This window comes from Mustela nigripes, chromosome 8 (assembly GCF_022355385.1).
Source record: "Mustela nigripes isolate SB6536 chromosome 8, MUSNIG.SB6536, whole genome shotgun sequence".
Classification (NCBI taxonomy): Eukaryota; Metazoa; Chordata; class Mammalia; order Carnivora; family Mustelidae; genus Mustela; species Mustela nigripes.
Window position 1 is genome coordinate 28,772,442 of NC_081564.1, and position 23,333 is coordinate 28,795,774.

Here is a 23,333-nt window from a genome sequence, read left to right on the forward strand (position 1 = left end):
CTTCCTCCCTGCCCCAACTCACACCTCAATATGAGGTCTCCTAGGAAGCCCTCCCCTGCTACAAATGACTGGTCCACTACCTCTGCTGCCTGCCTCTAAGCCCCCATACCCAAAGATCTGATTTACATCTAGTTTCTGATTCCATACCTCAAGGGAACTCCTAGAGAAAGTGGTTTATTCAGTTCATTTGAGCATCCCTAGCGGCAAGCAGACAGTGAGCATCTGAAAACTTTTTGAACTGTTGCTGGCCAGCTGGCAGGATACATGGACAGCAAAGGAAAGGGAGCTGGGGACATCAGTCACCTTTATCATCCAAGCAGGAGATGCTGGACCTGTAACCAGAGGCACCCCAAGGAACACAAGCATGATGTGTGGCTTGGTCCCACAGAGTCCACCTGAGGGACTGAGAGGTAAAACTGGGACTCAAGAGCCAGAACAGAAAAATGTCCCTCCCACCACTCTACAGATGCAGACATGTTTTCTAAATATTTTAATCACAACAAGACATAAATCCATCGGCTCTGGTCCTCAAGAGCCCATTCAATACTTCAATACTCCAATACTCCAAACGTAGGCCTTTCTTGGCTTCCATTCCCACTAAGGCTACCCCACAACCAGTCACCCTGCTGCACAGAGAACCATCAGAAGCAACAAGCAACCAGTTCTACAGGGAGCCCAGAGGAGCATCACTGGAGTGACTCCAGGTTGAGTACGGGCCCAGGGCCTTGGCCACCAAGTAAATACTGGGGAGAAGACAGCAATCCGTAAGGATGACAAAGGCAGAGAGGTGTGTCATATCTGCGGTGAGGCAATATGGAGAGTGGCACACCACTGTGTCCCCCAGCCGGCCTTTAACAGACACCTGACAGAGCTCACAGACAATGGCCCTGGACAATTCTGCTTTTCATGGGCCCCTTCCTCCATAAAAGAGAATATTAAAAATCATACTTTCAAATGCATCGGTATAAAGACAATAAATCTGTATGTGTATACTATAACATTTTCTTTGACCTAAAAGGTCAGGGGTTTTTCCTCGCTGACTTTAAAAAGGAGACCACTAAAAGCATTCACTATGATAGGTCCCCAGCACCAGGCCTCCTGTGCCTGATGGATAAACCCGCCCTGCACAAGGGGATTTGATTTTTTGGTTGTGCAATGGAGGAGGGGGTACACAAGAACAGGTAGAAATAAAAATTATCCCGGACTTTCCAGTGGCCACGCTGCTGATACCCCATCACAAGCTTACTTATGAAAACACAAGCTTCGAGGGGAGTTCCAGAAGCATTTAATTATCACATTGAAGGAACACTCCTAAGTGCCTGACAATGTCCAAGCTCCGACGGCGGAAACCCGGCCGCAGCACCAGTCTCTGCCCCAGGAAGCTTGCTTCCTGCGTGCGATGCTTGGCGGACTCCTAGTACCACGGTGGGCCAGTCTCTGAGCTGAGCAGTTCTGAATTGCAACACCTCCCTGAGTGACAATAAGCAACGCGGCTACCGCTTTCCAGCCGAGGAGCTTCCAGGGCTGAGACGCGGGGACCAAACCACTGCTGAGGGTAAACGTGGGAAACCAGGTGCTTCCACGAGCTGCTCTCTCGACCCCAGAACTCCAGCCTGACCCCAGCCGCTGGGCAAGGTGGGAGCGCCCCAGGGGCGCAGCTCCTTGGCCACAGAACTCCCAGGCCCCAGAAGTTAGGTCGGGCCACGGACATCACTCTCACTTCCGTCATTCTCGAAGCACGCAGCGCTCCACGGAACACGGATCCAAAGGTAACATCCCTCGAGAACAAAGTTCCAATGATGTACGAGGCGCCCTGAGCCCAGGTAAACTATCGGCACAGTCCCGGGCGAGGGGCACGGTCCCGGGCAGGGGGCACGGCGGCTCGCGGCAGGCCTCGCCGGCGCCCTCCTGGGGCTCGGCCCCGCGGGGTGGAGGGACTTCCCGGGCGACCCCGGCCCCGAACATTGCCCGCCCGGCCCCGCCCCGCCCCCACAAACCGCCCCCACCGCGCCGCGCCCACCGCACCGCGCACCTGGCCGCAGCGGCTCGGTGACGGTGAGCACGAGCAGGAAGAGCAGCAAGAAGGCACCGCTGTCTGCCTTGGGCACCATTTATCCTCCGTTCATCGTCCCCGGGGCGGCCGCGTGACCCCGCGGGGAGGCCGGACCGGGCCGGACTGAGGGTCAGGGGACCGTGCCGGGATGAGGGTCAGGGGACCGGGCCGGGCTGAGGGTTAGGGGCCGGGCGAGGAAGGGCGGCGGGAAAAGTCTCCGACTAAGCCGCGGCTAAAATGGACCACGGACTCCCGCGCACTCTCTGCCTCAGTCTCGGGTTCCGACTCCAGCTCCGCGCAAGATGGCGGCCGTCCTGCTCAGCTCCGCGCCGCCCCCCGCCCGCGCCGCCGGCGCCGGCCAATGACTGCCGAGGCGGGGGGCGGGGCCTGCACGCTCCCAATGCGTACGGACTCTTGGCCGGGCGCAGGGCGGAGCCTGGGAGGTTGAACCCGAAAGGGGCGAGGCCCGAGGCTGGGACGGTGGGGGGCGGGGACAGAGAGGCGGGCCCAACGGGTGGGCGGGACTATAAAGAGTTAAGTGTGCCATTGGTTAAGCGGAGAGGTGGGACTCGGGGGTGGAGCCTGGGCGGTAGGGCCTACTGAGGGCCGGGATCCCAGGGCACAAGGCGCAGGGCAGGGGTGGTGGAGGAGGGGTAACCAGGCCAAGTAGACGGATACAGAAAGGGGCGGGGCGCGGAGAGGCGGGGAGCAGCCCGGGGGGGCGGAGCGTGAAGGAAAAGAAGAAGGACCGGGACCCGAGGTGGACAGGGTGAAGCAGGACCCTGGGGCGCGAGAGATCGTCACAACTTGCATACCTGCAGACCCACGTCCGGTCAGCGGCCCAAGAGTGCTCCCTAAAGTGGTCCTCTAAAGGCAGAACCGCTGCGGGAAAGGGACGAGGAAAACGGGAAAAACCCAGACAAGCTTTGAGGAAGTGGGAAGATGGGGGAATGGAGGATCCACCCTGCAAGGAACAGGCAGGTGTGGCTTCACTAGCACACGCTACTGAAAAGGAAATACCTTAAAGGAGTTTCGTACAAAAGGAGCTGACAGGGAAACCCAGACCTTAGACTGGGGAGCAAAGCTGGCCTCTGAAGGAAGAGCCCTGCCTACACAATGTGGGAGGAGGGGGAAGGAATGTTGGACACAGCTGCTGCCACAGCAGGCCACATCTGCAGGGAGGAAAGGCTCCGGAGACCATGGTCCCAGTGCTGGCCTCACACCTGTTAGGGAACAGATTGTCTGCGGAAGAGAACACAGCAGATGGAGTGTCCCACTAGGAGAGGAGCAAGCTGTCCAGTGGAAGGACCACCAGCCACACAGACAAGGCCTAGTACAGGATGTCAAGGCTGAGGAAGAGAGTGAAGATGGGAGCAGAGAAAAGGGGGGGGCCCATTTTAGCCTGGCACACCTCTCACCCCACCAACTTACTCCCCAGGAGCAGTCCTCCCAAGTCCCTTCAAGGCATAATCCTCCTGAATGTCCCAGGATTCTCAGGGTCCATGAGAGAGGTACCCACTCCCACTGAGTGGAGATAGCCAAGATAAAACCCAAGGCTAGGCCAGACCTGCCTGCACCTGCTCCCTCCAGGCGTGCCCTGTGGCAGGTGTTAGACAAAGGGCCTATCACAGCAGAGGGGCCCCCCTACTAGCAGAAACAGTGGTCCCTGTCCAACACTGCCCTGGCTGCTTGCATTGTCCTTATGGAGCATTCCCTGGAGCAGCTGCTATACTCAGAGAGACCCAGGCCCAACCTTCAATGTGCCCAGGGAGCCCAGCCAAGGTTACAGGCTGGGCAGACCCCAGGGAGGGAAGTCACAGCTAAGAGCAGATATCTCCACCAGCTGTCCCCTTGCAGAGCCACTGTTAAAGAAGCAGGCCAGCAAAGGTTCAGATGGGGAGGGAGAAACGTGAGAAGTCCAGCCCAACCATGCAGGGAGAAGGCAAAGCCCTGGCTTCCGAAATTGCAGTCACTGCTGGGCCAAGAGTCTTTGCCCCTCCTGAAACACCTCTACCTTTGACCCTCCTGCACAGCCTGCAGACTGCCTATGTAGACACCACCAAGACCCTCTAGGGCTGAAGGGAGATAAAAGAGGTCAGGGATATTTTGCCCCAGTTCCCTCCCTGTGGAGTCACTGCCTCTATACCTTCCCAGTTTCCAGTGACCAACCTTCCCTTCTTCCAGGGGTCTGTAACTACCCTTAGGGTACCCCCTACTGTTAACTCCACTTCCACCTTTGTAAATAAGATGACTTCATTAAACTGTCCTCAAACTGCCCCAACTTGAGTATGTCTTTTGTTTCCTGCTGGGACTCAGAATGACCATCCAACCCGGATTTCCTGAGATGCCCCATGTTGCAATAATCAATCCCACGAGGAGGCCTGGCTCCTTGTTTGGAAGCACCGACAGACCAATGTGTTCCCCACAGCCCCCACCTACCTCAGGTCTCAGCCAAGCGCAAGGCCACTCTCCGCTGGCCTTTGGTCCACTCCAACCCCCTGGCTGGCCTTCCAGGGTTCCAAGTCCAAGTGGCTAAGGCCAGAGCCTCATTCCCCCAGGGCACTCCTCCTTTATGACTTCACCCACTGAAGTCACCTGGGGGACAATGCTGAATGTTCCACCCCAGAGTCTTGGCCTCTAGGAGGCAGGGACAGCAGGCCCAGCCAGCCCAGAGGACTCTCTGTCCACAGTGTAAATGAGGACATTTAATGAGGGCAGCTGGCCCATGTCCCGCAGGGATGTAGAGGGCAGCCTCAGAGGCACTGGGCACTCCCGGTACCATGGATGACGCTGCCGTCCTCAAACGACGAGGCTACATCATGGGGATAAATTTGGGAGAGGGCTCGTATGCAAAAGTCAAATCCGCTTACTCTGAGCGCCTGAAGTTCAACGTGGCAGTTAAGATCATTGACCGCAAGAAAGCCCCCACGGACTTCTTGGAGAAATTCCTTCCCCGGGAAATTGAGATTCTGGCCATGCTAAACCACCGCTCCATTGTCAAGACCTATGAGATCTTCGAGACATCAGATGGCAAGGTCTACATTGTCATGGAGCTTGGGGTCCAGGGTGACCTCCTGGAGTTCATCAAAACCCGGGGAGCCCTGCACGAGGACGATGCTCGCAAGAAGTTCCACCAGCTCTCCTCAGCCATCAAGTACTGCCACGACCTGGACGTCGTCCACCGAGATCTCAAGTGTGAGAACCTTCTCCTCGACAAGGACTTCAACATCAAGCTGTCTGACTTCGGCTTCTCCAAGCGCTGCCTGCGGGACGACAGCGGCCGCATCATCCTCAGCAAGACCTTCTGTGGGTCGGCAGCGTATGCGGCCCCCGAGGTGCTGCAGGGCATCCCCTACCAGCCCAAGGTGTATGACATCTGGAGCCTGGGCGTGATCCTCTACATCATGGTCTGTGGCTCCATGCCCTATGACGACTCCAACATCAAGAAGATGCTGCGCATCCAGAAGGAGCACCGTGTCAACTTCCCTCGCTCCAAGCACCTGACTGGTGAGTGCAAGGACCTCATCTACCGCATGCTACAGCCAGACGTCAACCGGCGCCTGCACATCGACGAGATCCTCAGCCACTGTTGGGTGCAGCCCAAGGTGCGGGGCCTGTCCTCTGCAGCCATCCACAAGGAAGGGGAGAGCTCCCGGGGCGCTGAGCCCTCACGGACCCCTGAGACCCCTGACAAAAAGTCTGCCACCAAGCTGGAGCCCCGGGAGGAGGCAGGGCCCGAGACACAGTCCGAGCCAAAACCCAATGAGGAGGAGACTTTGCAAGTGCCAGTGTCAAGGCAATCAGACAACATGGACCTTAACGGAGAGCTGCCCGGCAGAGTGATAGAGGAAGAGGCCCTCCCACAACCCTGACAGACACACACCTAGCGAGCCTCTCTTGGCCCAGGGGGCCATCTGGGAATGAAGCAGAGTTCATGGCTTTAAGCCTGAGCTCCAGAGAAATCAAGGGACAAAGCAGAGAAGGAAGATTGTCCTGGATGAGCCACTATTTTCGTCAGTTTCTTCTCCCCCTCTTTGAACTTGGTAACCCACATGGCTAAAGGAGCAATAAATCACTATATTAGTGCAGACCCCAAGATGAATGTCTTTTCCCTATCTGACTGTGGTCATCCAGGGAGAGGATCCTGCACTCCCTGCGTTCCCCAAACCTGGCCCCCCACTCTCAGATCGGATGGCACCTCATTTCACCTCTAGTTTGGGAAGATACATCCCCATGTGCCCAGCCTGACTGTGACCTCAGGCCCTGGACCAGAGCAGAAAGCTGAGCAAGGAAGATGCTCTTTCAAGAGGGAGGCCATGAGTGTGGTGCTGGGGAGCGGAAGGGAGCACGGAGAGGATAAGACCAAGAAGGGCAAGGGGGCAAGGGGACTGCCTGCAGCAGAGGGGAAGGAGGCGGGGCTCCTCTGGAGCTGGCGCTGAGGATCTGGGCCCTCAACATCTCAGTGCCACTGCCTCCCCAAGGCTGCCGGTGGGGAGGCGGCCTGCCAGAGGCCAGTAGACCAACCTCTCAGCCCCTCTTGGGCTCCCCACCCTGGTAGGCAACTCATTTCTTTTATTCTGTCCACCAGGGCTCCCCCATGGCCAGCCAGCATCCGGTTCTGGACACCTCCTGAGTCATCCTGCCTGTGGTCATATCTGCGGCCCACCCCCCACCCTGGAAGTGGCGCTGGTTAGGGGAGGGGCTTCAGGATGGCCCAGCCCCACCCAGCTGGGCATGATCTCGACCACATCCCTCTCCCCTTAGGTCTCAGTCTGTCCCGAGCAGTGATGCTCCATGCCAGAATGGCTAAGCGGACATTGGCGAGGAGAGAGGACAGGTGTGCTCACAATGCATGCCTGTGCCCTGCCGCCATCATTGTCCTTTAGAGGGAACAGCCCTGCCTTTAGCATCTCAGGCTGCTGTGCCCTGCGCGGCCCACCCCCATCATTCCTAGGCTGTTACCCCTCACCTCAGCTGTGGCAGCCCCTTTCTCTTCCTCCTCGGCACTCACTCTGGACAACCTCATGTGGACCTGCAGATTTGACATACCAAGAGGACAAATGCCTTCAGACTTACCCACCCTCTGCCCATGTTGGTGACCTGGAAAGTCCCCAACCCCGGGCCCCAGGAGAAGCGGGGTCCAGGGAGTGCCCTGGCTCCACTCTCTCTGTGCCCCGGTGCACATCCACTCCCCATCTCTGCTTGGCTCCCACCCTCCCCACAGCCTCCGTCATACATTCTATCTTCCCATCTCCATGCTCCTGGGTGTCTATCATGAACCCACAGCACAGAGCCCTCCCAGGCCTCTACCCGCCCCATGATTCCCCCAGTGGCCAGCGCCTCCCTCCTGCACACAGTCCAGATCCCACGGCCCTCGGGAAGGATCTCAGTGCCTGGCCTTGGCATCCTGGGTCTGGCCTCCTCCTGACCTCCCCCCCCCCTCCCTCATCCCCACCCCCCCAGATACACGTCCCATAATCGTGTCTGTAGATGCTCCCCTGTAGATCTTACCCATGTCTCCACGATTAGCCGAGGGGCTGTGGCCTCCACAAAGCCTTCTGAGCTCGGCAGCCCATCACTCTAAGCTCCTCTGGGGCAGGCCTGTGAATGCTGAGGTTCAGGCGCAGAACCGACCCTGGGCAATACTGGGGGAGCCACCCAATTTCCCCCCAGAGACCCCAGGAACCCAGCATCAAGCAGATTATCCACTGGCAGAGTAAAATTCCAGAGCACACAGGGTTAGCTGGAGTGAGGACATCCTGAGGACAAGCTTGTGAACCTCCTCGCCTTGGTCGTCTGTGGCTTGTTGTGGTCATCAGGGTAGTGGGCAATGAGCAGCAAGAGGGCCTGGGAGCAATTCACTACAGCCTAGCCAGAACACAAGCCTGGGCAGGAGGGGCCCCACGAAGGAGCATCTACTGTGTGCTTTACAAGTAGAGAGAAGGCTCAGAGAGGGTGGGCAACTGCCTGAGATCACACAGCACAGAGTAGTGGCCCAGGTGACTAAAGCCCACTCCTCCCCAGGTGGCCTCATGTTCCGGGCCACTCCCAGGGTCAGCCCTGGATCTGACCCCTTCGATGATCCTCCCTAAGGCTTTAGGATCAAGACCCTCACCATGGCCTCCAGGGTCTGCAGGGCTCCCTCCCTTCCCTGCACATTCCCACCATTCTGTGTCCTTTCAAGCCATCATGAGTTCTAGCAGGTCCTCGTCCCCCTCCATGGGGCAAACTCCTCAGACCTCAGCCCTCCCAGCCTCCCTAAATCCAGGCCCAGTTTTTCCCTCACAGCCCCGTGTTCCCGTGCCAAAGGTTGCCACCACTGGGCATTTGAGCTGTTGGTGTGACATGGAAGCTCCCTGTCCTCTGGGCTTCAGGAAGGCACGGGTCCTGTCTAGTTCATCAGCAAATCCCAGCATCTGGAACCAACCCTCAAATGCCTATAGGGTGAGTGGAGAAATGGAGGAAACTGAAACTCAGAGAGAAGTGGCCTTGCCAGAGTCCCGAGTTCTCCCATGCACAGGGCTACAAGCTGGGAGTAGCTCCTGGAAGTCGCAGGTCCAGTGGAACACTTCCCCGCCGGAACCCACCAGGAGGGCCTGCCTCCCGGCCCCAGAGGCTCAGCTCGTACCTCCTCCCCCCAACCCCCTCACCCCAGGCCCCTGGGAGCCAAAGAAGTCACACGGCCCTGGGCAAGGGCAGAATATGAGGAAGCAGAATCCACAAAAAAAGTGGGAAACAGGTGGGTGAGCAGAGTCAGCTAAAAAGGCCGACATGCAGGGGGGGCCCCAGATAGAATATTCGGAAGTGCAGGAGAAGGGCCGAGGAGACTGTCATGCTCCTGGGTCCTGGCCTGCAAGTCCTCCTAGCCAGCCCCTCCCAGGAGGCAAAGGTTCTGGTCATTGCTGCCAAAGACATTCCAGGAGAGAGCAGGCATCAAGCCAAAGCCACTGCAACAGAAGCCCCAGAGAGCGGGAAGCAGGCCTTAGGGAGGCTGTGGCTGTTGGGGGGCTGGACGCCGGCTACCCTGCCCTGGAGAGCTTCCACATGAACGTCCAGATGCAGGGAGCTCCCCGTGTGCCTCAGGTGGGTCTGTGCGTCTGCCTGGAATGTTCTGCCCCTCATCAACCTGGCAGGGCCCTACAGATCCTCTGCACACTGGCCCCTCCATCCCCTCCTCTCCCGACCACCCACACAGAAGCAGGCCTCCTCCTCCTCCCCCTCTCCCCTGAACACAGAGCACATGGCGTGCCCACGTGTGGCCACAGGATGCCTGTGAAGGAGAACAAAGGAGCGGCAGGGCTTCCCAAGCACCTAAGGAGACACACCCAAGATGCCACATTCCCCAAAGCAAAAACAAAAGGGTTTTCATGTTGCTTTCTGGTGCAAAAGATAGCTTGAGAGATGTAAACCCCAAAGGTCCACCAGGCCACATGCCCGCTCCTCACAAAGGTCCAGAGTGACATAATTTAGGACCCCTGCCCCCCCCCCATCCCCGACCCTGCTCTTACGGAGGACCCCCAGCACCAAAGCTCTGGCCAAGGCCCTGCCCACTCAGGGGTCAGCGCACCAAGCCCTCTGTCTCCCTCTGCCGCTCGGTCCCTGCAGATCCACCCTGGGCCAGCCTCCTCTCTTGTGGTCAAAGGCACTGGCCTCCACTCCCCCTGAAGCCCATTCTCTAGACACTCTGCCAGGGACCATCTTAAAATGGGACTTGGATCCTGGCTCTTCCGGCCCCCTGAAATGGCTGCTCGCCACTTCTCTTCTCCTCCACCCTCCCTCCACACAGTAAGACTGACCAATTCTCAGAACAAGCCATCACCTCTCCCAGGCTCTTCCCTGCCTGGATGCCTCACCACCTTCTCTACCTGACTGAGGCCTGGCCTGGCCTCCAGGGAGGCCCCAGCCCTTGGAACACGCATGTGCCAGTCTAGGGCCCAGGGCCCTGCTGGCCCTCCCAGCCCACTCATGCCCTGCCCGCCACAGTGGCACTCCTCTGCCCAGCCTTCCGCCCCGAATAGGAACTGCTCTCATTCACAAGGCTGGCCAGACCAGCGCCATTCCTCTCAGGCACTACCAGTTCCAAGGAGACAAGTCCTAGAGAGGGTTTTCTTCACACTCCAAAGCAGCTGCGGGCCATCAGTCCTAGTGGGACATGGGCCAATGCAGGGTCAGTCCACACAGACAGGAGAAGGAAACAGGCATGGGGCCAGCACTCTGGCTTGACCTGGGTGGCCCTTCCTTGGGCCTGACTCGTGACAAGGAAACAGCAGCAAGGGGGAGCAGGGAGGGTTACCGCAGTCCTGGGTGCCGCCTTCTTTCTAGCGGGCGGGGAGTGGGCACTCCTGGTAGGCCAACCTGGCTTCCAGGGTTCCAGGGGCCCTGGTTCCCCCAGCTCAGTCCCTACTCCTGGCAGGCTGGCTTTATGACTTCACATGCTGAAGTCACGCGGGGACAATGCTGAGCGTTCCACCCCTCCAAGTCCAGGCCCAGCCCTGCCAGACGGCTCCCCACAGTGTAAATGAGGACAATGCCCGCTGGCCCACGGGGGGAGGGGATGTAGAGCGCAGTGCCGCCAGCCGCTCCTGGCACCATGGACGATGCCGCGGTCCTAAGGAAGAAGGGTTACATCGTGGGCATCAATCTTGGCAAGGGGTCGTATGCGAAAGTCAAATCTGCCTACTCTGAGCGCCTCAAGTTCAACGTGGCAGTCAAGATCATCGACCGCAAGAAGACGCCTACCGACTTTGTGGAGAGATTCCTTCCTCGGGAGATGGACATCCTGGCAACCGTCAACCACCGCTCCATCATCAAGACCTACGAGATCTTTGAGACCTCTGATGGGCGCATCTATATCGTCATGGAGCTTGGGGTCCAGGGTGACCTCCTGGAGTTCATCAAGTGTCGGGGAGCCCTGCACGAGGACGTGGCTCGTAAGATGTTCCGCCAGCTCTCCTCAGCTGTCAAGTACTGCCACGACCTGGACGTCGTCCACCGAGATCTCAAGTGTGAGAACCTTCTCCTTGACAAGGACTTCAACATCAAGCTGTCCGACTTCGGCTTCTCCAAGCGCTGCCTGCGGGACGGCAGCGGCCGCATCATCCTCAGCAAGACCTTCTGCGGGTCGGCGGCGTATGCGGCCCCCGAGGTGCTGCAGGGCATCCCCTACCAGCCCAAGGTGTATGACATCTGGAGCCTGGGCGTGATCCTCTACATCATGGTCTGCGGCTCCATGCCCTATGACGACTCTGACATCAAGAAGATGCTGCGCATCCAGAAGGAGCACCGCGTGGACTTCCCCCGCTCCAAGAACCTGACTGGCGAGTGCAAGGACCTCATCTACCGCATCCTGCAGCCGGACGTCAACCGGCGGCTGCACATAGACGAGATCCTCAGCCACTCCTGGCTGCAGCCCCCCAAGCCCAAAGCCATGTCTTCGGCCTCCTTCAAGAGGGAGGGTGAGGGCAAGTACCGGGCCGAATGCAAACTGGACACCCGGCCGGGCTCACGGCCGGAGCACCGGCCCGAGCACCGGCCAGACCATAAGCTGGGGGCCAAAACCCAGCACCGGCTGCTGGTGGTGCCTGAGAATGAGGACAGAGTGGAGGACAGGCCGGCCGAGTCCTCCAAGGCAAAAGATCATCATGGCACCGGAGCTGAGGTGGGGAAAGCGAGCACCTAGCGGTGCGGAGGGCCTGGGGGGCGTGGTGCGTGGTGCGCGCCCACATAAACTAAATAGGCAGTAGGAGCTGAAGAAGGCACAGGTGCAAGGAACAAGTAAAATCCGTCAATTAAACCACTATTTTGATTACGTTCTATTAGCTTTCTTCCACTTAGTAGCAAAGACATTAATTACTGACCACCAAATAAACCGCAAAGTGTATACAAGCATTAAGAGTGCCCCGTGAGGAGTCTTTTTCTCTAGGACTCAGCCAACCACCCCTCCTGCGGCGTGGGGGTCTCCAGCACAGGGGTGCAGGGCCTGGTGCTCGGGCACAGGCAGACTATGGCGAGACCCTGTGGGCAAGAAGACCTAAGCTGCAGCCCACAGCCAGGCCCCCACCATCTCCCTTTGACCCACCCCGGACCCAGCACCTCCAGGGTTGGCCGGCTGCATGTGTCTCTGGCTCAGGCCCAGCACAGCCCACCCTGTCCTCAACCCCATCCCACTCCCTCGGACTGACCCTTTCTCCTTATATTCCGCTCCCTCCATTCCTGTGGTTGAGATCAGTACCCTTGGCCCCTTGAGTGCCCTTTCATTTGCCAGAAAAGTCCCAGGCCAGATATCTCAACCACACCCTCCCTACTCCTCCCTATCCACCCCATACACCAGCCAGTGTTCAGAGGCGGCCAGTGCTTGGCTTTAAGTGGCCTTGCCTAGACAGCATCTCCCTCTGCATCTTCCACCCACTCAGACCTGTCTGCCTCCATGCTGCTGTGGCCCAGCCCTCCCCTTCCCTATGTGGTAAAAGCACCAACGGCCATACTTTCCTGACCCCCTGGGCGGTCCTGGTGCAGTCCCAGCCCCCTTGGTGAGTTACAGGGCTTGGCCCCCTGGAAACTGGCAGGAGCTGACAGTCCAGTGCAGACTAGTGGGTGCCTAGGCAGGCGACTGGCCCCACACGAACCTCCAGGGAACACACCACTCATGAAGGCAGCAAGGACCCCCCAGGACAACCCAAGACCATGGCCCGGGCAGGGCTGGGTATGCTCAAAACAAGAAAGACTCTGGTCTGAGCAGATTCTAGGCTGGCTCCTTGAGCTGTGCAAGCCCCTTAGAGAGCATGACCTGACCCCACTTAAGGCCCGAAGAGACCCATCACCTCCATGTGAAGCAGCTGGCCCAGGCCTCCTAGGGGCACCAAAGCCCTCAACGTCACAGGCAAGTGTGGCCTGTGGCCTGTGGTGCACATGGCACTCTCGGGTCTGCGTGGAGCCTGGCCCCATTGCTCTTTGACAGTATGGCCTGGGTTCCTATTACCCACAACTCCTGTTCGTGACTCAACAGCATATGAAGGTGGTGCCTGGAGCAATAGGACAGGGAAGGGCAGGAAGACAAGACAGTCCTGACCCCCTGAGCTGGAGACCAAGTGCTTGGAGAAGGTGACATTGAGGCCACTTTCAAAGTGACCACATGGTATGACACGTAGGACCCACGCAACTCTGTCACTAGCAAACCACACAGGCCAGGCCCACCTGAGGCTGAGAACCTGGTCCCAAAGCCCCAGGGGAACCTGAGGGGCCGAACGTTCAAGGACTCTCTCCTTCCCTCAGGGGGACAGAACTTGGGGAGCATGGCCCAACGAGCTGTGAACTCAGTGCGGAAGGTAGGTTCCAAGCTCTAGAGGGGACACAGCAATGCAAGGAGTGGCAGGAAAGGCCAGAGACCCTGAACTTCCGAGTTCACCTCACCCAGAAGCTTCCTCCCAGGGAGGCCTGCAGTCCTGAGACCACGATGTGGTACAGGGGGTCTCTAGCATAGGGGTGAGGGTGGCTTGCAGGGGGTCTCCAGCATAGGGGGAAGGGTGGCCTAAGGGCCACACAGAGTGGGCCAGAGAGACAGGTCCTGCCAGACTGTGCTAGGTGCTCTTTAATGATGGCTAGACAGAAAGAGGCAGGGGTCTGATAGAAAATAGTTATCTGCCAGACCCTGGGATACATCCCAAGGCCGTGGGGCAAGTCTCATGCCAGCCTGTCTGAGGCACGGCATCTTTTCAGTGGCTCCTGGGACAGTCAGTCACCATTTCTGGCCCGGGCCCGGGTCCCCAGAAGGCTGGAGTCCTCTGCTGAGCGGGCAGCTGCCCCGCAGGCTCCACGAATCTCCCACAGGCCCGACCCGGGCCTGGCTCTAGAAGAAGTCTGAGGCCTTGCGCCGGGCAGGGAGCTGCAGCAGGTTGTCCGTGATGGAGGCTGGGTCCTGACTGAGGGGGGTGCGTGCCGCAGAGCCAGGAGCCGGTGTGCTCGTGGGGGTCTGAGGCCCACCAGCTGGGGTCTTGAGGTGGCTCGAGCGTGCTGGAGACGGGGTATAGCTGGCCCGCAGGGCCCGGTCTGTGTACTTGCTGGCTGTCCTGCTTACAAGGCGCTGCAGGGCTGGGGACATGGCTGGGCTCAGGCCTTTGGGGGTGAGGCTGGGGTGGAAAGGGAGGGGGAGAGAGGCATCATTAGGCCCCACCAGGCACTGCCAGCAGCAGGGTTTCCCATGGCCCCACAAACACTCATGGGAGATGCATGGTCATTATGAGCTGAGGACACCCGATGGCCTGGCACATAGCTATGTAGCCAAATTTAAGGTCAAGTTGTGGTGCTGCCCTTGGAGGTGGGACTGCGATGGACCCCAGCTCTCTCCAAGGAGAACGATCCACCTGTTTCCACAGGGCTGACGGGAGCTCACAGCGGGATAAGGAGCCCAAAGGTGCCTCTTAGGGATGTGCTGAGGCGGCAGCTGAAGAAGGAAAAGACGAAGAGGGGCCCTGCATCCTGGCTCATGCAGGCCGTGCCCGTACCAGCGGAGCTGCCACAGGACCCACCCCAGAGCACCCAGGCCCGCCTGCACACCATGCATCCACACGGGAGGGGCTGTGGCCAAGTGGGAATAGGGAGAGACCCCCCACCCTGCCCGCCCCATGCAGGTCAGGCACCCCTCACCTGGCCAAGTTCTCCGTCACTCTCCTCAAGGCCTCCTGCTTCTTGGCCCGGTTCTTGGCAGCGGCCTCGTTGGCCATCTTCAGCCCCAGCCGTTCCCTGCGACCGGGCTCCAGGATCTACAAGGCAGCAAGTGTGTGGCTGGCCTGCCGTCAAGCCAGCCAGCCCCTTGCTGCTGGGGCACCTGCCTCTTTCCCATGGTGCCCTGTGATCCTCACAACTGCTGTCTCCCTAAAAGCCCCCGAAAGCTGCCGACCAGCTTGCCTCCACTGTCCACCCGCCAAAGGCCCAGGCCTCCCACCTGTCATCACGGTTCCCTGCAAGCCAGCGGTGCAGACTTAGGAACCTCCGATGGTCTTTTAGAAAAGAAGGGGGTCTTGTTTGAATCTGCTTCCCTCTGATTACTGGAGTAAACCCCTTGCTGACTTTAACCCCCACTGACCTTCTGTATTTCTTCCCAGAACTTCCCAAAATTGATCTTGTCCTATTTTTCTATTTGAGTGCTTGTTTGTTTCCTCACAGTTTTCCTCCATCAGTTCTGTTAAGTTCTGCCATACAAACGCCTTCTGTTACTCGCTTTCACGTTTACTCACGATGGGGTTTTTTTGCTGTAGTTAAGTCTACCACTGTGTATGGTACTATCTGCCCACCCCACCCCGCTTCCTTTGTGACCCCCCCTCTTTGGTTTACTCCCTCCTACCTTCACACCAGATTAAGCATTGACTAGTTTCCGCTCGTTGTTCACATGTATTGTTTTCTGCACTTAACTCTCCCACTTGGGGAACTCGTTCTGCAATACGTATCACGCACTTCGTGTCCGATTACAGTCTACTACTCAGCACGATTTGAATTGTCGTTGGTCACAAACCCTGAATTTGGATTTGGACGGACGTTTGTTCAGAAGCTCTTCCCTGCTGCCTGGTAGGCACCGGGACCAGGGCGGCCTTCTGACAGCCCTGTGCCTCTGGTGCACCGCCTCTCTCTGGTTTTTCTTGGTTATTCTCGTGTCCAAGACAAATATAAGAACCAACGTGCCAAAATGATTTGCATATGTTCTGTGTGGACATGTGTTCCCTCTCGAAATGAGAGTGGTGCCACACCAGGGAGGCCCTGTGGCGTGGCCCATACCCTCTGACCTTCCTTCTGCGAGCCCACAGCACTAGCCTGTAGTTTCTTTATGAAAGCCAAGGTACTGCTGGTTGTTCTCAATTTCTGCTGCTACAGTCAGCGAGATCTCTTTTTCTGTTGCATTTCAAACTACACAATGCAAGTGTTGAGAAGGACTGGTTCAAGACAGCCTCGAACCCAGCTCCCTTAGCAGCAGACCTACGTTAATTCCAGGTTCCATGCCTGACCCTTTGGGGTTTCAGAGCAGCTGACGTAACCCCCTCGCCCTTTGCTCTCTGCAACAACACTGCCCTCTGCCTCCTGCCATCTCCTAGCATTCCAGGTTGGGACTGCTGGCCCAGTACCCCGAAAACAGGACCACATGCTCCCAGTGTCCAGCAACTTCTCTTCCATCTCGTTCCAAACTATGCCAGCCACTCAGTTTCCCCAACAAGCTGTGTGCAAACCAGAGTGCCTTACCTTCTCAAAGCCACTCTGGGGCCATCCTAGGCCGCCCCATCTCCACAAACCACCTGGCACCCAGCTCCCCTGCCCTACCTGCTCCAGGCCTCACAACCCCACACTCTTGATGATTCTACAAGACTGCTGCCTCTTGGTGCTTGCCCTCCTGTAACCAGAGGCTTTCCTCTACCAGCATGTGAACCTTCAGAGGACACAAAGCACAGCCCACCGAACACTGTAGTTCTGAGGCCCTTCCCGGCCCGACCCTGCAGGCTCACAGGGTTGTGGCTCTGGTGCCCTCGCCCCACACCTGCCCTCAGTGCCCTGGTCTTCTTCAGAAGTGCAATGACACACAGGTGTGCAGCCTGGAGCACAGCTCAGCCCTTCTGTTGCTTCTGCTTTGACCAGTGGCAACTAGACCATCCTCTGTGCATCAAGGCACAAGTGCTCCAAAGACTGAGTGTCTACCCAGGGTCCCATCTGGGCACCCCACTGTGACCCACCTTGAAGGCTGGCCCTGGTGTCCTGTCCACATAGGGGGTTTCAGATCCCTCAACTCTCAAGGGAGTATTTTCAACCTCCCCCCAGGTCATCAGCGGTGACTCGTTCACACCTGCAGATGGAGAGCTCGGTTACCTCAGGCCCGGGGACATAGGTGGAGGCAATGCCAGGCCCTCCTTCCTGTGAGAGCCAGCTCCCACCATGCATGTCCCAGCTAACCAACATGAAGGCTGGCAGTTGGCCCACTCTCCTTCCCCGGAACTCTGGAACCCCAGCTCCTCTGCCCCCTGAGAGGACAACGCCAAGACCACTTTAGGCCCAAGATGGGCCCAGGCCCTAATAGCTGCAGGGCTTAGCTTGGGAAGGGGGCTCCCCAGAGAAGATGGGCTGGGTCAGCTAGACTCCCATCCTAGCACATGGCCACCAGGGTCACCTGGAGGTTGCTATGGGACCCCCCGCCCCCAAAGGAGGGGACACTTGAAGGTTTTCAGAGCACCCAAATCTGCCAGGACCCTGGGCAAACCTATAGTGCCCGTATACCCGGGCCTGCATCACAGGAACCAGCAGCCCAGAACACAGAGGCCAGTGCTTGGAGTGGTGGGTGGGAAAGGACACCACGTGCATCAATGCACTGTGAGATTGTCCCCCAAGATTCATAAACCTCCTGTGTGAAGACATGCAGGGCTGGAGCCTGGAGCCTTTTCCCTATGCCCCTATGCCCAGCCTCCCCCTGTGCCCTTTGGCATGCTCACCACAGCCTATCTGTCCAGCAGAGCTCCAATACCCCTGGTTCCCAGCAAAACCAGTCTGTCCTGCCAAGCTTAGGGCAAGGCAGGAAGACCGCTAGGCTCAATGGACTGGGTCCTGTCTATCTCAGGTCAGTTCACCTGAGAGTTCAGCCCACCCACAGCTCTGTGCAGCCCTGTCATTGCACAGGTGGGTCACAGGGTCTCGGAGTTACACGAAGCACGTGTCAGACTTGGAGCAGAGTTAACAGGGCCCAGAGCCACCTGAGCAGCCCACCTCCCCACAGGCAGTCCTATCACGACTATCAGGGGGCCGGCCTGTCAGCGGGTTCAATTCTTACCAGGGGCAGGAGAGGGGGTTGCAACAAATCCGAATCCGCCCACTCGTGGGGAATCCTGAGGGATCAGCTCCTTGCCATCAGGGCCTACCTTGCCCTGTTTGTGCTGGAACAAACAAGAGAGACTAGTGTCAGGGAGGCCCAAGCCTACTTTTCCCTGCTAGCTGATGGAAAAGTGCACAGGAACATGCTGGCAATGTTTCCCCTCCTTGGGGCAGTCCTAGAGCTCAGGGGCTGGCACACCCCCCTTTGGAGAAAAAGAGGAAGAACCTCAGCCCCTGCAAAGACTTTGAGGACCTGTCAGAGTAGGCATTAGAGCAAGGGAAGCTCCCCCTCCTTCCACGCAGGGCAGGGCCAGGGTCCTTGGCCTCAGTACACACACACACAAGCTGCTTTCAGCAGCTACTGACTCAGGCCTTGACAGGAAGCCACACTAATTACTGGCATATATGCTCTGACCTTTCCCACAGGGCATCCGCTGAAGCCTCCAGAATAGTCTCCCCACCTCCTGACTCTCCCACTTCAACCCCATGACCACTGGAGTCGCCAGTCCACCATGACTCCCCGGCTCAGACATCTCTGCTGTCCACCCCACTGAGCCTCACCCTACCCCAGCCTGCCCACAGCATCTACCCCTGCCCTACCCGTGCTCAGGTGTGGGTCTGGCCGGCCTGGGCTGGCTCCCAGTGGCCTCTCCTCTCTCAGGTCCTCGTTCCCCAGGAAGCTGGCACTGAACTGACCTACAGAATGTCTCTGGCCAAGAGAGTGCCCCAGCAGAAGCCCATATAGGACAGGAAAAGACTCAGGATCCTGCCACACAGGACCCCCAAATAGTCACATGCTGCTAGGCTCCGCCCAAACCCAAGAACGGTATCAATTTAAGGCTGCCCACAGCCAGCCCCAGCCACTCACCTGGGCATTGAGGGCGGCAGCCTGCTGCAGCTGGGACCTGCTCAGGGCCTGGCTAAAGGGATCCCTGAGGAAGCGAGTGTTCTTATGCACCACCTGCCTCGGCTTCTTAAACAACTGTTCTTCATCAGGCACACCTGGCAGATCAAAGAGAGGTGGCAGGGTATCAGAGGTTGAGGGGTGCCCCATCACTGCCCCACACTCAAGGCTTGAGAGAGAGGCTCCGGTGAACAGAAGCATGAAGCCAAGCAAAGCGTTGGGCAGCCCCACTCCCTCACTGACAACACACGGACCCTTCTGCCCAGAGGCAGAGCAGGACCCCTCTGAGGCCCAGGGAGCACAGACACACACACCCTGAAGGCCGGATACAAACATGCAGCCCCACTCCATGCTGCCTGCCAGCCCCGCCTGCTCACCCTCAGGGTAGTACATGAGGGAGTTTTTCGCCTTGTACTTCCAGGTCTCCACGCCGGCCTGGCTGTTCTCGATGGCTTGGTGCTCTGCCGACGGAAGTGCAAGGTTATCTTTCTGCCTCTGCATCACAGGAGGAAAGTGAGGGTCAGAGAGGCCCCCAGGCACTGTGGCCTGGGCCCCAGGACTCCCTCCACCCTGACAGAGGATGCCCATACCCCTGCACCCAAGGACACCTTCTCAAACTCCTCCTCGGCCTGGTAGAGCCATGTGTGCCGTGCCCGGCTCTTCTCCTTGGCCACCTCCATGATCTCCTGGAAGGAGGCATTGTCCTCACTTGTGTACCGGCTCAGGAAGACATCCAGGCTGGGCAGAGGCTCCTTCTCCTCCTCCTCTCCGGCCTCTCCTGCTCAGAGGCGGGGTGACACAGAACCACAAGCAGCAATGAACACTTTGTAGTCACTCAGTCCCAGGAACCGTGCTACCCCGTAAGCAGGATTGGAACCCTCACCCTAGTTGTGCATCCGTGGGTGACAGCCCGCGCTACCTGACAACTCCCTACCTGGGGGCAGAATCGCCCCCACACCAACTGCCCAGGGAACACTCAGGGGCTCTCCTTGCCTTTTGGATGTCAAGTGAAATATATGTCTCACTCAGGCAGGAAGAGGGACATCTAGGAGTCAGAGACAGGTGACCATGGTGATGCTTGCCCTGCCACAAGTGGGCTGGTCCCGTAGGACCTGCCTCCAACGGCCCAAACTCTCCCACCATCCCTGAGCTTTCGTTCCCCACCTGCTCCTCCCCTCCTGGCACCTGTGCTACGGGTGGATGGCTGTCCCCTAAGCCTCCCGACCTGCTAGCAGGCCCAGAGGGCAGGGACCCCAGAGGATCCAGTGCTCCAGATGGAGGCACACAGGCACGACAACCCCACCTGTCGCACCCAGCACCACAGAAAGGGGGACCCCCACTGAGGCGGTGCCACTGCACTGTGCACGTTGGGACACACTCCAGCTGGGCTATCATGGGGATAGCCTTGTCTTCCGTTCCACTGGCAGTCTTGACCTCCTACTCCCTCCTAGACTGCACAAAGCACAGTGGCTAAAAACTTAAGACCCAGAGTCAGAAAGATAAGGGCTCAAACCCCGTTCTGATGGTACCTACCACTGAGGTTACTGAAGTGATTCCTAGATTTACCAACAAGCACATTTTTTTAAAAAACGAAAAAAAAAAAAGAATCTGAGAGTTGGTTGGGTGACTCAGTCAATTAAACATCTGACTCTCGATTTTGGCTCAGGTCATGGTCTCAAGGTCATAAGATCGAGCCCCACATTGGGCTCTGCGCTCCACACAGAGTTGGCTTGAGATTCTCTCCATCCCACCTCCCCTCCTCCCCACTCACACCTGCGCTTACTCATTCAAATAAATACGAGAAAAAATTTGATGAATAAATAACAAGAATCTGTAAGTTGCCTGTGATTCACCTGCCACAACGCAGTGGAGCTGCGATCAAGCTCCACTGGGTCAAGCTTCAAGGACACAACATGACAGACTACAGTATTGCCAAAACAAGCTGGATTCTGAAGCAGAAAATATCTCATCTGCATGAGCGCACAGGGCATCTGCATGAGCATGCAATAGACTAGAACCCAGTAGAGAACAACAAGCATCTTGTCTGTCTGGGCACTGATGTTCTACTGACAAGATGGACTACTGATCATGAGAAAGTCCCATAGTGTATAGCACACTTATGTCCAACAGGGCTCTAAATGCTCTTCCCTAGGAAAAGTCTTTCATAAAGCTGGCTCGTGTCACGACACTCCAATATACATGTGAAAGACAACTTGTTTGTGCTACTCCCCACCATGTCACGTGCTGTCCTAGGTGCGGAATATACACACAGAGGCAAGACAAAGAAGCTCTCATGGTGAGGAGGCCATGTCCTACAGGGAGGCAGGAAGGCATGCTGGTGGGGGAGGGAGGGGTCATGAAAGGGGTTCCTGAATGGTAACATCTGAGCAGAGGTCTGAGGGGAGAGAAGGTGTGAGGCATGCAGCTATCCAGGGTAAGTGACTAACTCAGAAGAAACAAGGGCAGAGGTCCAGAAGCCCTAAGATGACAGCAGGAGAGGGGCCCTGCAAGCCATATGAAGCCTACTGGGCAGGGGCTGGCACACAGTGAGCAGGCCGGTGAGAGAGGTGGCGAGATTTCCATTCCACAAGAAGGGCTGGAGGCTCAGAGAACTGCCCCATGCCTGCCTCTCAGACTGGTGCTCTTTGACCCCATGGGCTGCCATTCAGGCCAACAAAGCTCTCTGGGACAAGATGTGATCTGCCTCTGGGCAAGACCCTCAGGGCCACAAAGGATGAGACTCATAGGTAAACCCAACCACTCACTCACTCACCATCACCCTCTTCCAGGCCTCGGCCCCGGCCCCGGGCCTTGTTGCCCACCACTCCAGTACCTGTGTGCACATCAGGGGTTTCAAATGTGGCTGGAGTCACATCTAGAAGGAGGAAGGGAGTGGGGATTAGAGCCAGCCTAAGGCATCAGTTCAGCAGGAGTTCCCCTCTCAGCCAACCACTGTCACCCTTACAGGGCGGTGGGGGCTCTCGGGACATCTTGCCCAGGGCAGAGCCAAACTTGATGGCGATCTGACGCATCCGTTCCAGGTCTCCATTCTCCTCAGCCTCCAGGTACTCCTTCTGAGCCTGCAGCTTCTCCACATCAGGAAAGAAGTCCCTCTGGATGACTGTCTGGAGCCCCTGTCAGATGTCAATAAATGTCAGAGTTCACATCTGCCTCTCAGTCTACCAATGTACATGCTATGGTCCTTGCCGGGCTCCCAACCTCTGTCCAACCCAGGAATACCCTGAGCTTAGCCGCACTTTCTAATGAGGATGAGCAACCCCTGTAGTCTTGCTGCAACATCTAACTAAACGTTCATCTGGTTTCCACGAAACTTTTCTCTCTCCCACAATTGGTCACTCTCATCTCCTCTGCTGGCTCCATCTCCATACCAGCTGGACCAAGGTGGGTGTTGCCCCTTCATTTCATCCAGGGCCTCCTATTTCCAATGCGCACCCTTTACCTGGATGATTTCAGCCTGTCACCCCCACCAGCAGCACTGGCTGAGACTCCCAAATCTACCTTCAGCCAAACCTTGCTCCTAAGCTGCACATTCGTGCACCCAGCTATCCACTAATGCCATCTTCCTCTCTATCCCAGAGGCCTGCCATACTCAACAAGTCCAAAACCAAACTGATTTCCTCCAATCTCCCTGCCAGCTCCTCTTTCTGCATGTCTGCTACAGTATTAAGACCAACTTCAAGGATCCTCCGACGCCCACTAATTCAATGGTGCTTACGCAGCAACACAGTTTCCAAGTCCTCCAGCCTCTGCACTTGCTGTTACTACTCTCCAGAAAGTCCTCTTTCCCACTCTCCTCCCACATGCCCATTCATGCTTTAATAAAATACCTTGTTTCCCTGAAACCCCCCTCTCCGAAGAACAAAGCCGTCCTCTCTTGCCCCTAACAACACTGATTCTGCCTCCACCATCAAGGACACCTCTCTGTGCACTGTATTAGTTTGGCTCTCCTACTGTCCACACCCCAAGATCACGGACTCCGGTTGCTCCACCTCCGCAAGAGTACAAATGCCACGACCCGGGAGGAAGGACCCAAGAAGAGCGCAAAGCGGGGGAGAGACCCAGAATTCGCTACCGTCGCATCTAGATCTTACCTCGATGTACTCTTCTTCGTCCAGGACCCGCTGCTTGCTTGTCGCAGCCCGTACCTCTCCTGCCGCGCGCTTCCTACCGGGCCCAGACGCGGCAGGGAGCAAGAGAGCCCGGGTTGATGCGCCGGGCGTCTCCATCGCTATCCCAGGATCGCTCGGGCTGCCCAGGTACGTAATAGCGTCGGAGGCAGTAGGGGCGGGACTGTACCAAATGCGCAGGCGCTTGCAAAGTTCACCAATGGGAGAGCCGCGCCTTTAGAGTCCAGCCCGCGCTCCGTAGTGGCGTCACTACCGTCCCTCGCCCTTATGGGATTTGTAGTCTTCATCCCTCCCCTCTCTGGTCCTGCGAATCTGGACTACAGGCACCAGGGGGCGCTGTGTTGGGCGAGACTAAGGGGCGTGTCGTTCACGCTCAACGTGAAAAATTTTA

At 57.7% G+C, this 23,333-nt stretch overlaps 4 protein-coding genes across 7 annotated transcripts in view; 2 read left to right on the top strand and 2 right to left on the bottom strand.

Annotated features, from left to right (window-relative positions):
- The window catches only part of DGCR2 (DiGeorge syndrome critical region gene 2), a 94,056-nt gene extending 91,652 nt beyond the window's left edge, over nt 1–2,404 (bottom strand). For 2 of the 3 annotated variants that reach the window (XM_059409050.1, XM_059409048.1), the window contains exon 1: nt 2,033–2,403. In XM_059409050.1, coding sequence (XP_059265033.1) covers nt 2,033–2,111 — 79 coding nt within the window. In that variant the 5' untranslated portion in view covers nt 2,112–2,403. Of the gene's footprint in view, nt 1–2,032 lie in introns of all 3 variants that reach the window. The other variant, XM_059409049.1, reaches the window with a different exon arrangement.
- Nucleotides 2,405–4,763: 2,359 nt separating this feature from the next.
- LOC132023878 (testis-specific serine/threonine-protein kinase 1) lies at nt 4,764–6,143 on the top strand. The gene has a single exon (XM_059410008.1). It carries the CDS (start codon nt 4,834–4,836, stop codon nt 5,923–5,925), a length of 1,092 nt encoding a protein of 363 aa, XP_059265991.1. The 5' UTR covers nt 4,764–4,833; the 3' UTR covers nt 5,926–6,143.
- A 2,583-nt stretch (nt 6,144–8,726) lies between these two features.
- Nucleotides 8,727–13,508, top strand: LOC132023421 (testis-specific serine/threonine-protein kinase 2). The gene has a single exon (XM_059409053.1). It carries the CDS (start codon nt 10,644–10,646, stop codon nt 11,730–11,732), a length of 1,089 nt encoding a protein of 362 aa, XP_059265036.1. The 5' UTR covers nt 8,727–10,643; the 3' UTR covers nt 11,733–13,508.
- A 106-nt stretch (nt 13,509–13,614) lies between these two features.
- Nucleotides 13,615–23,076, bottom strand: ESS2 (ess-2 splicing factor homolog). 2 transcript variants are annotated; one of them, XM_059409052.1, is made up of 10 exons: nt 22,907–23,076; nt 21,760–21,928; nt 21,568–21,669; nt 19,403–19,572; nt 19,172–19,289; nt 18,759–18,892; nt 17,850–17,952; nt 16,765–16,874; nt 14,696–14,811; nt 13,803–14,178 (listed from the first exon to the last, which is right to left on the bottom strand). In XM_059409052.1, exons 1-10 carry the CDS (start codon nt 23,039–23,041, stop codon nt 13,899–13,901), a joined length of 1,437 nt encoding a protein of 478 aa, XP_059265035.1. In that variant the 5' UTR covers nt 23,042–23,076; the 3' UTR covers nt 13,803–13,898. The 2 variants fall into 2 exon arrangements, with proteins under 2 accessions (XP_059265034.1, XP_059265035.1); XM_059409051.1 differs by lacking the exon at nt 16,765–16,874 and having other exon boundaries at nt 13,615–14,178.
- Nucleotides 23,077–23,333: the final 257 nt, after the last annotated feature.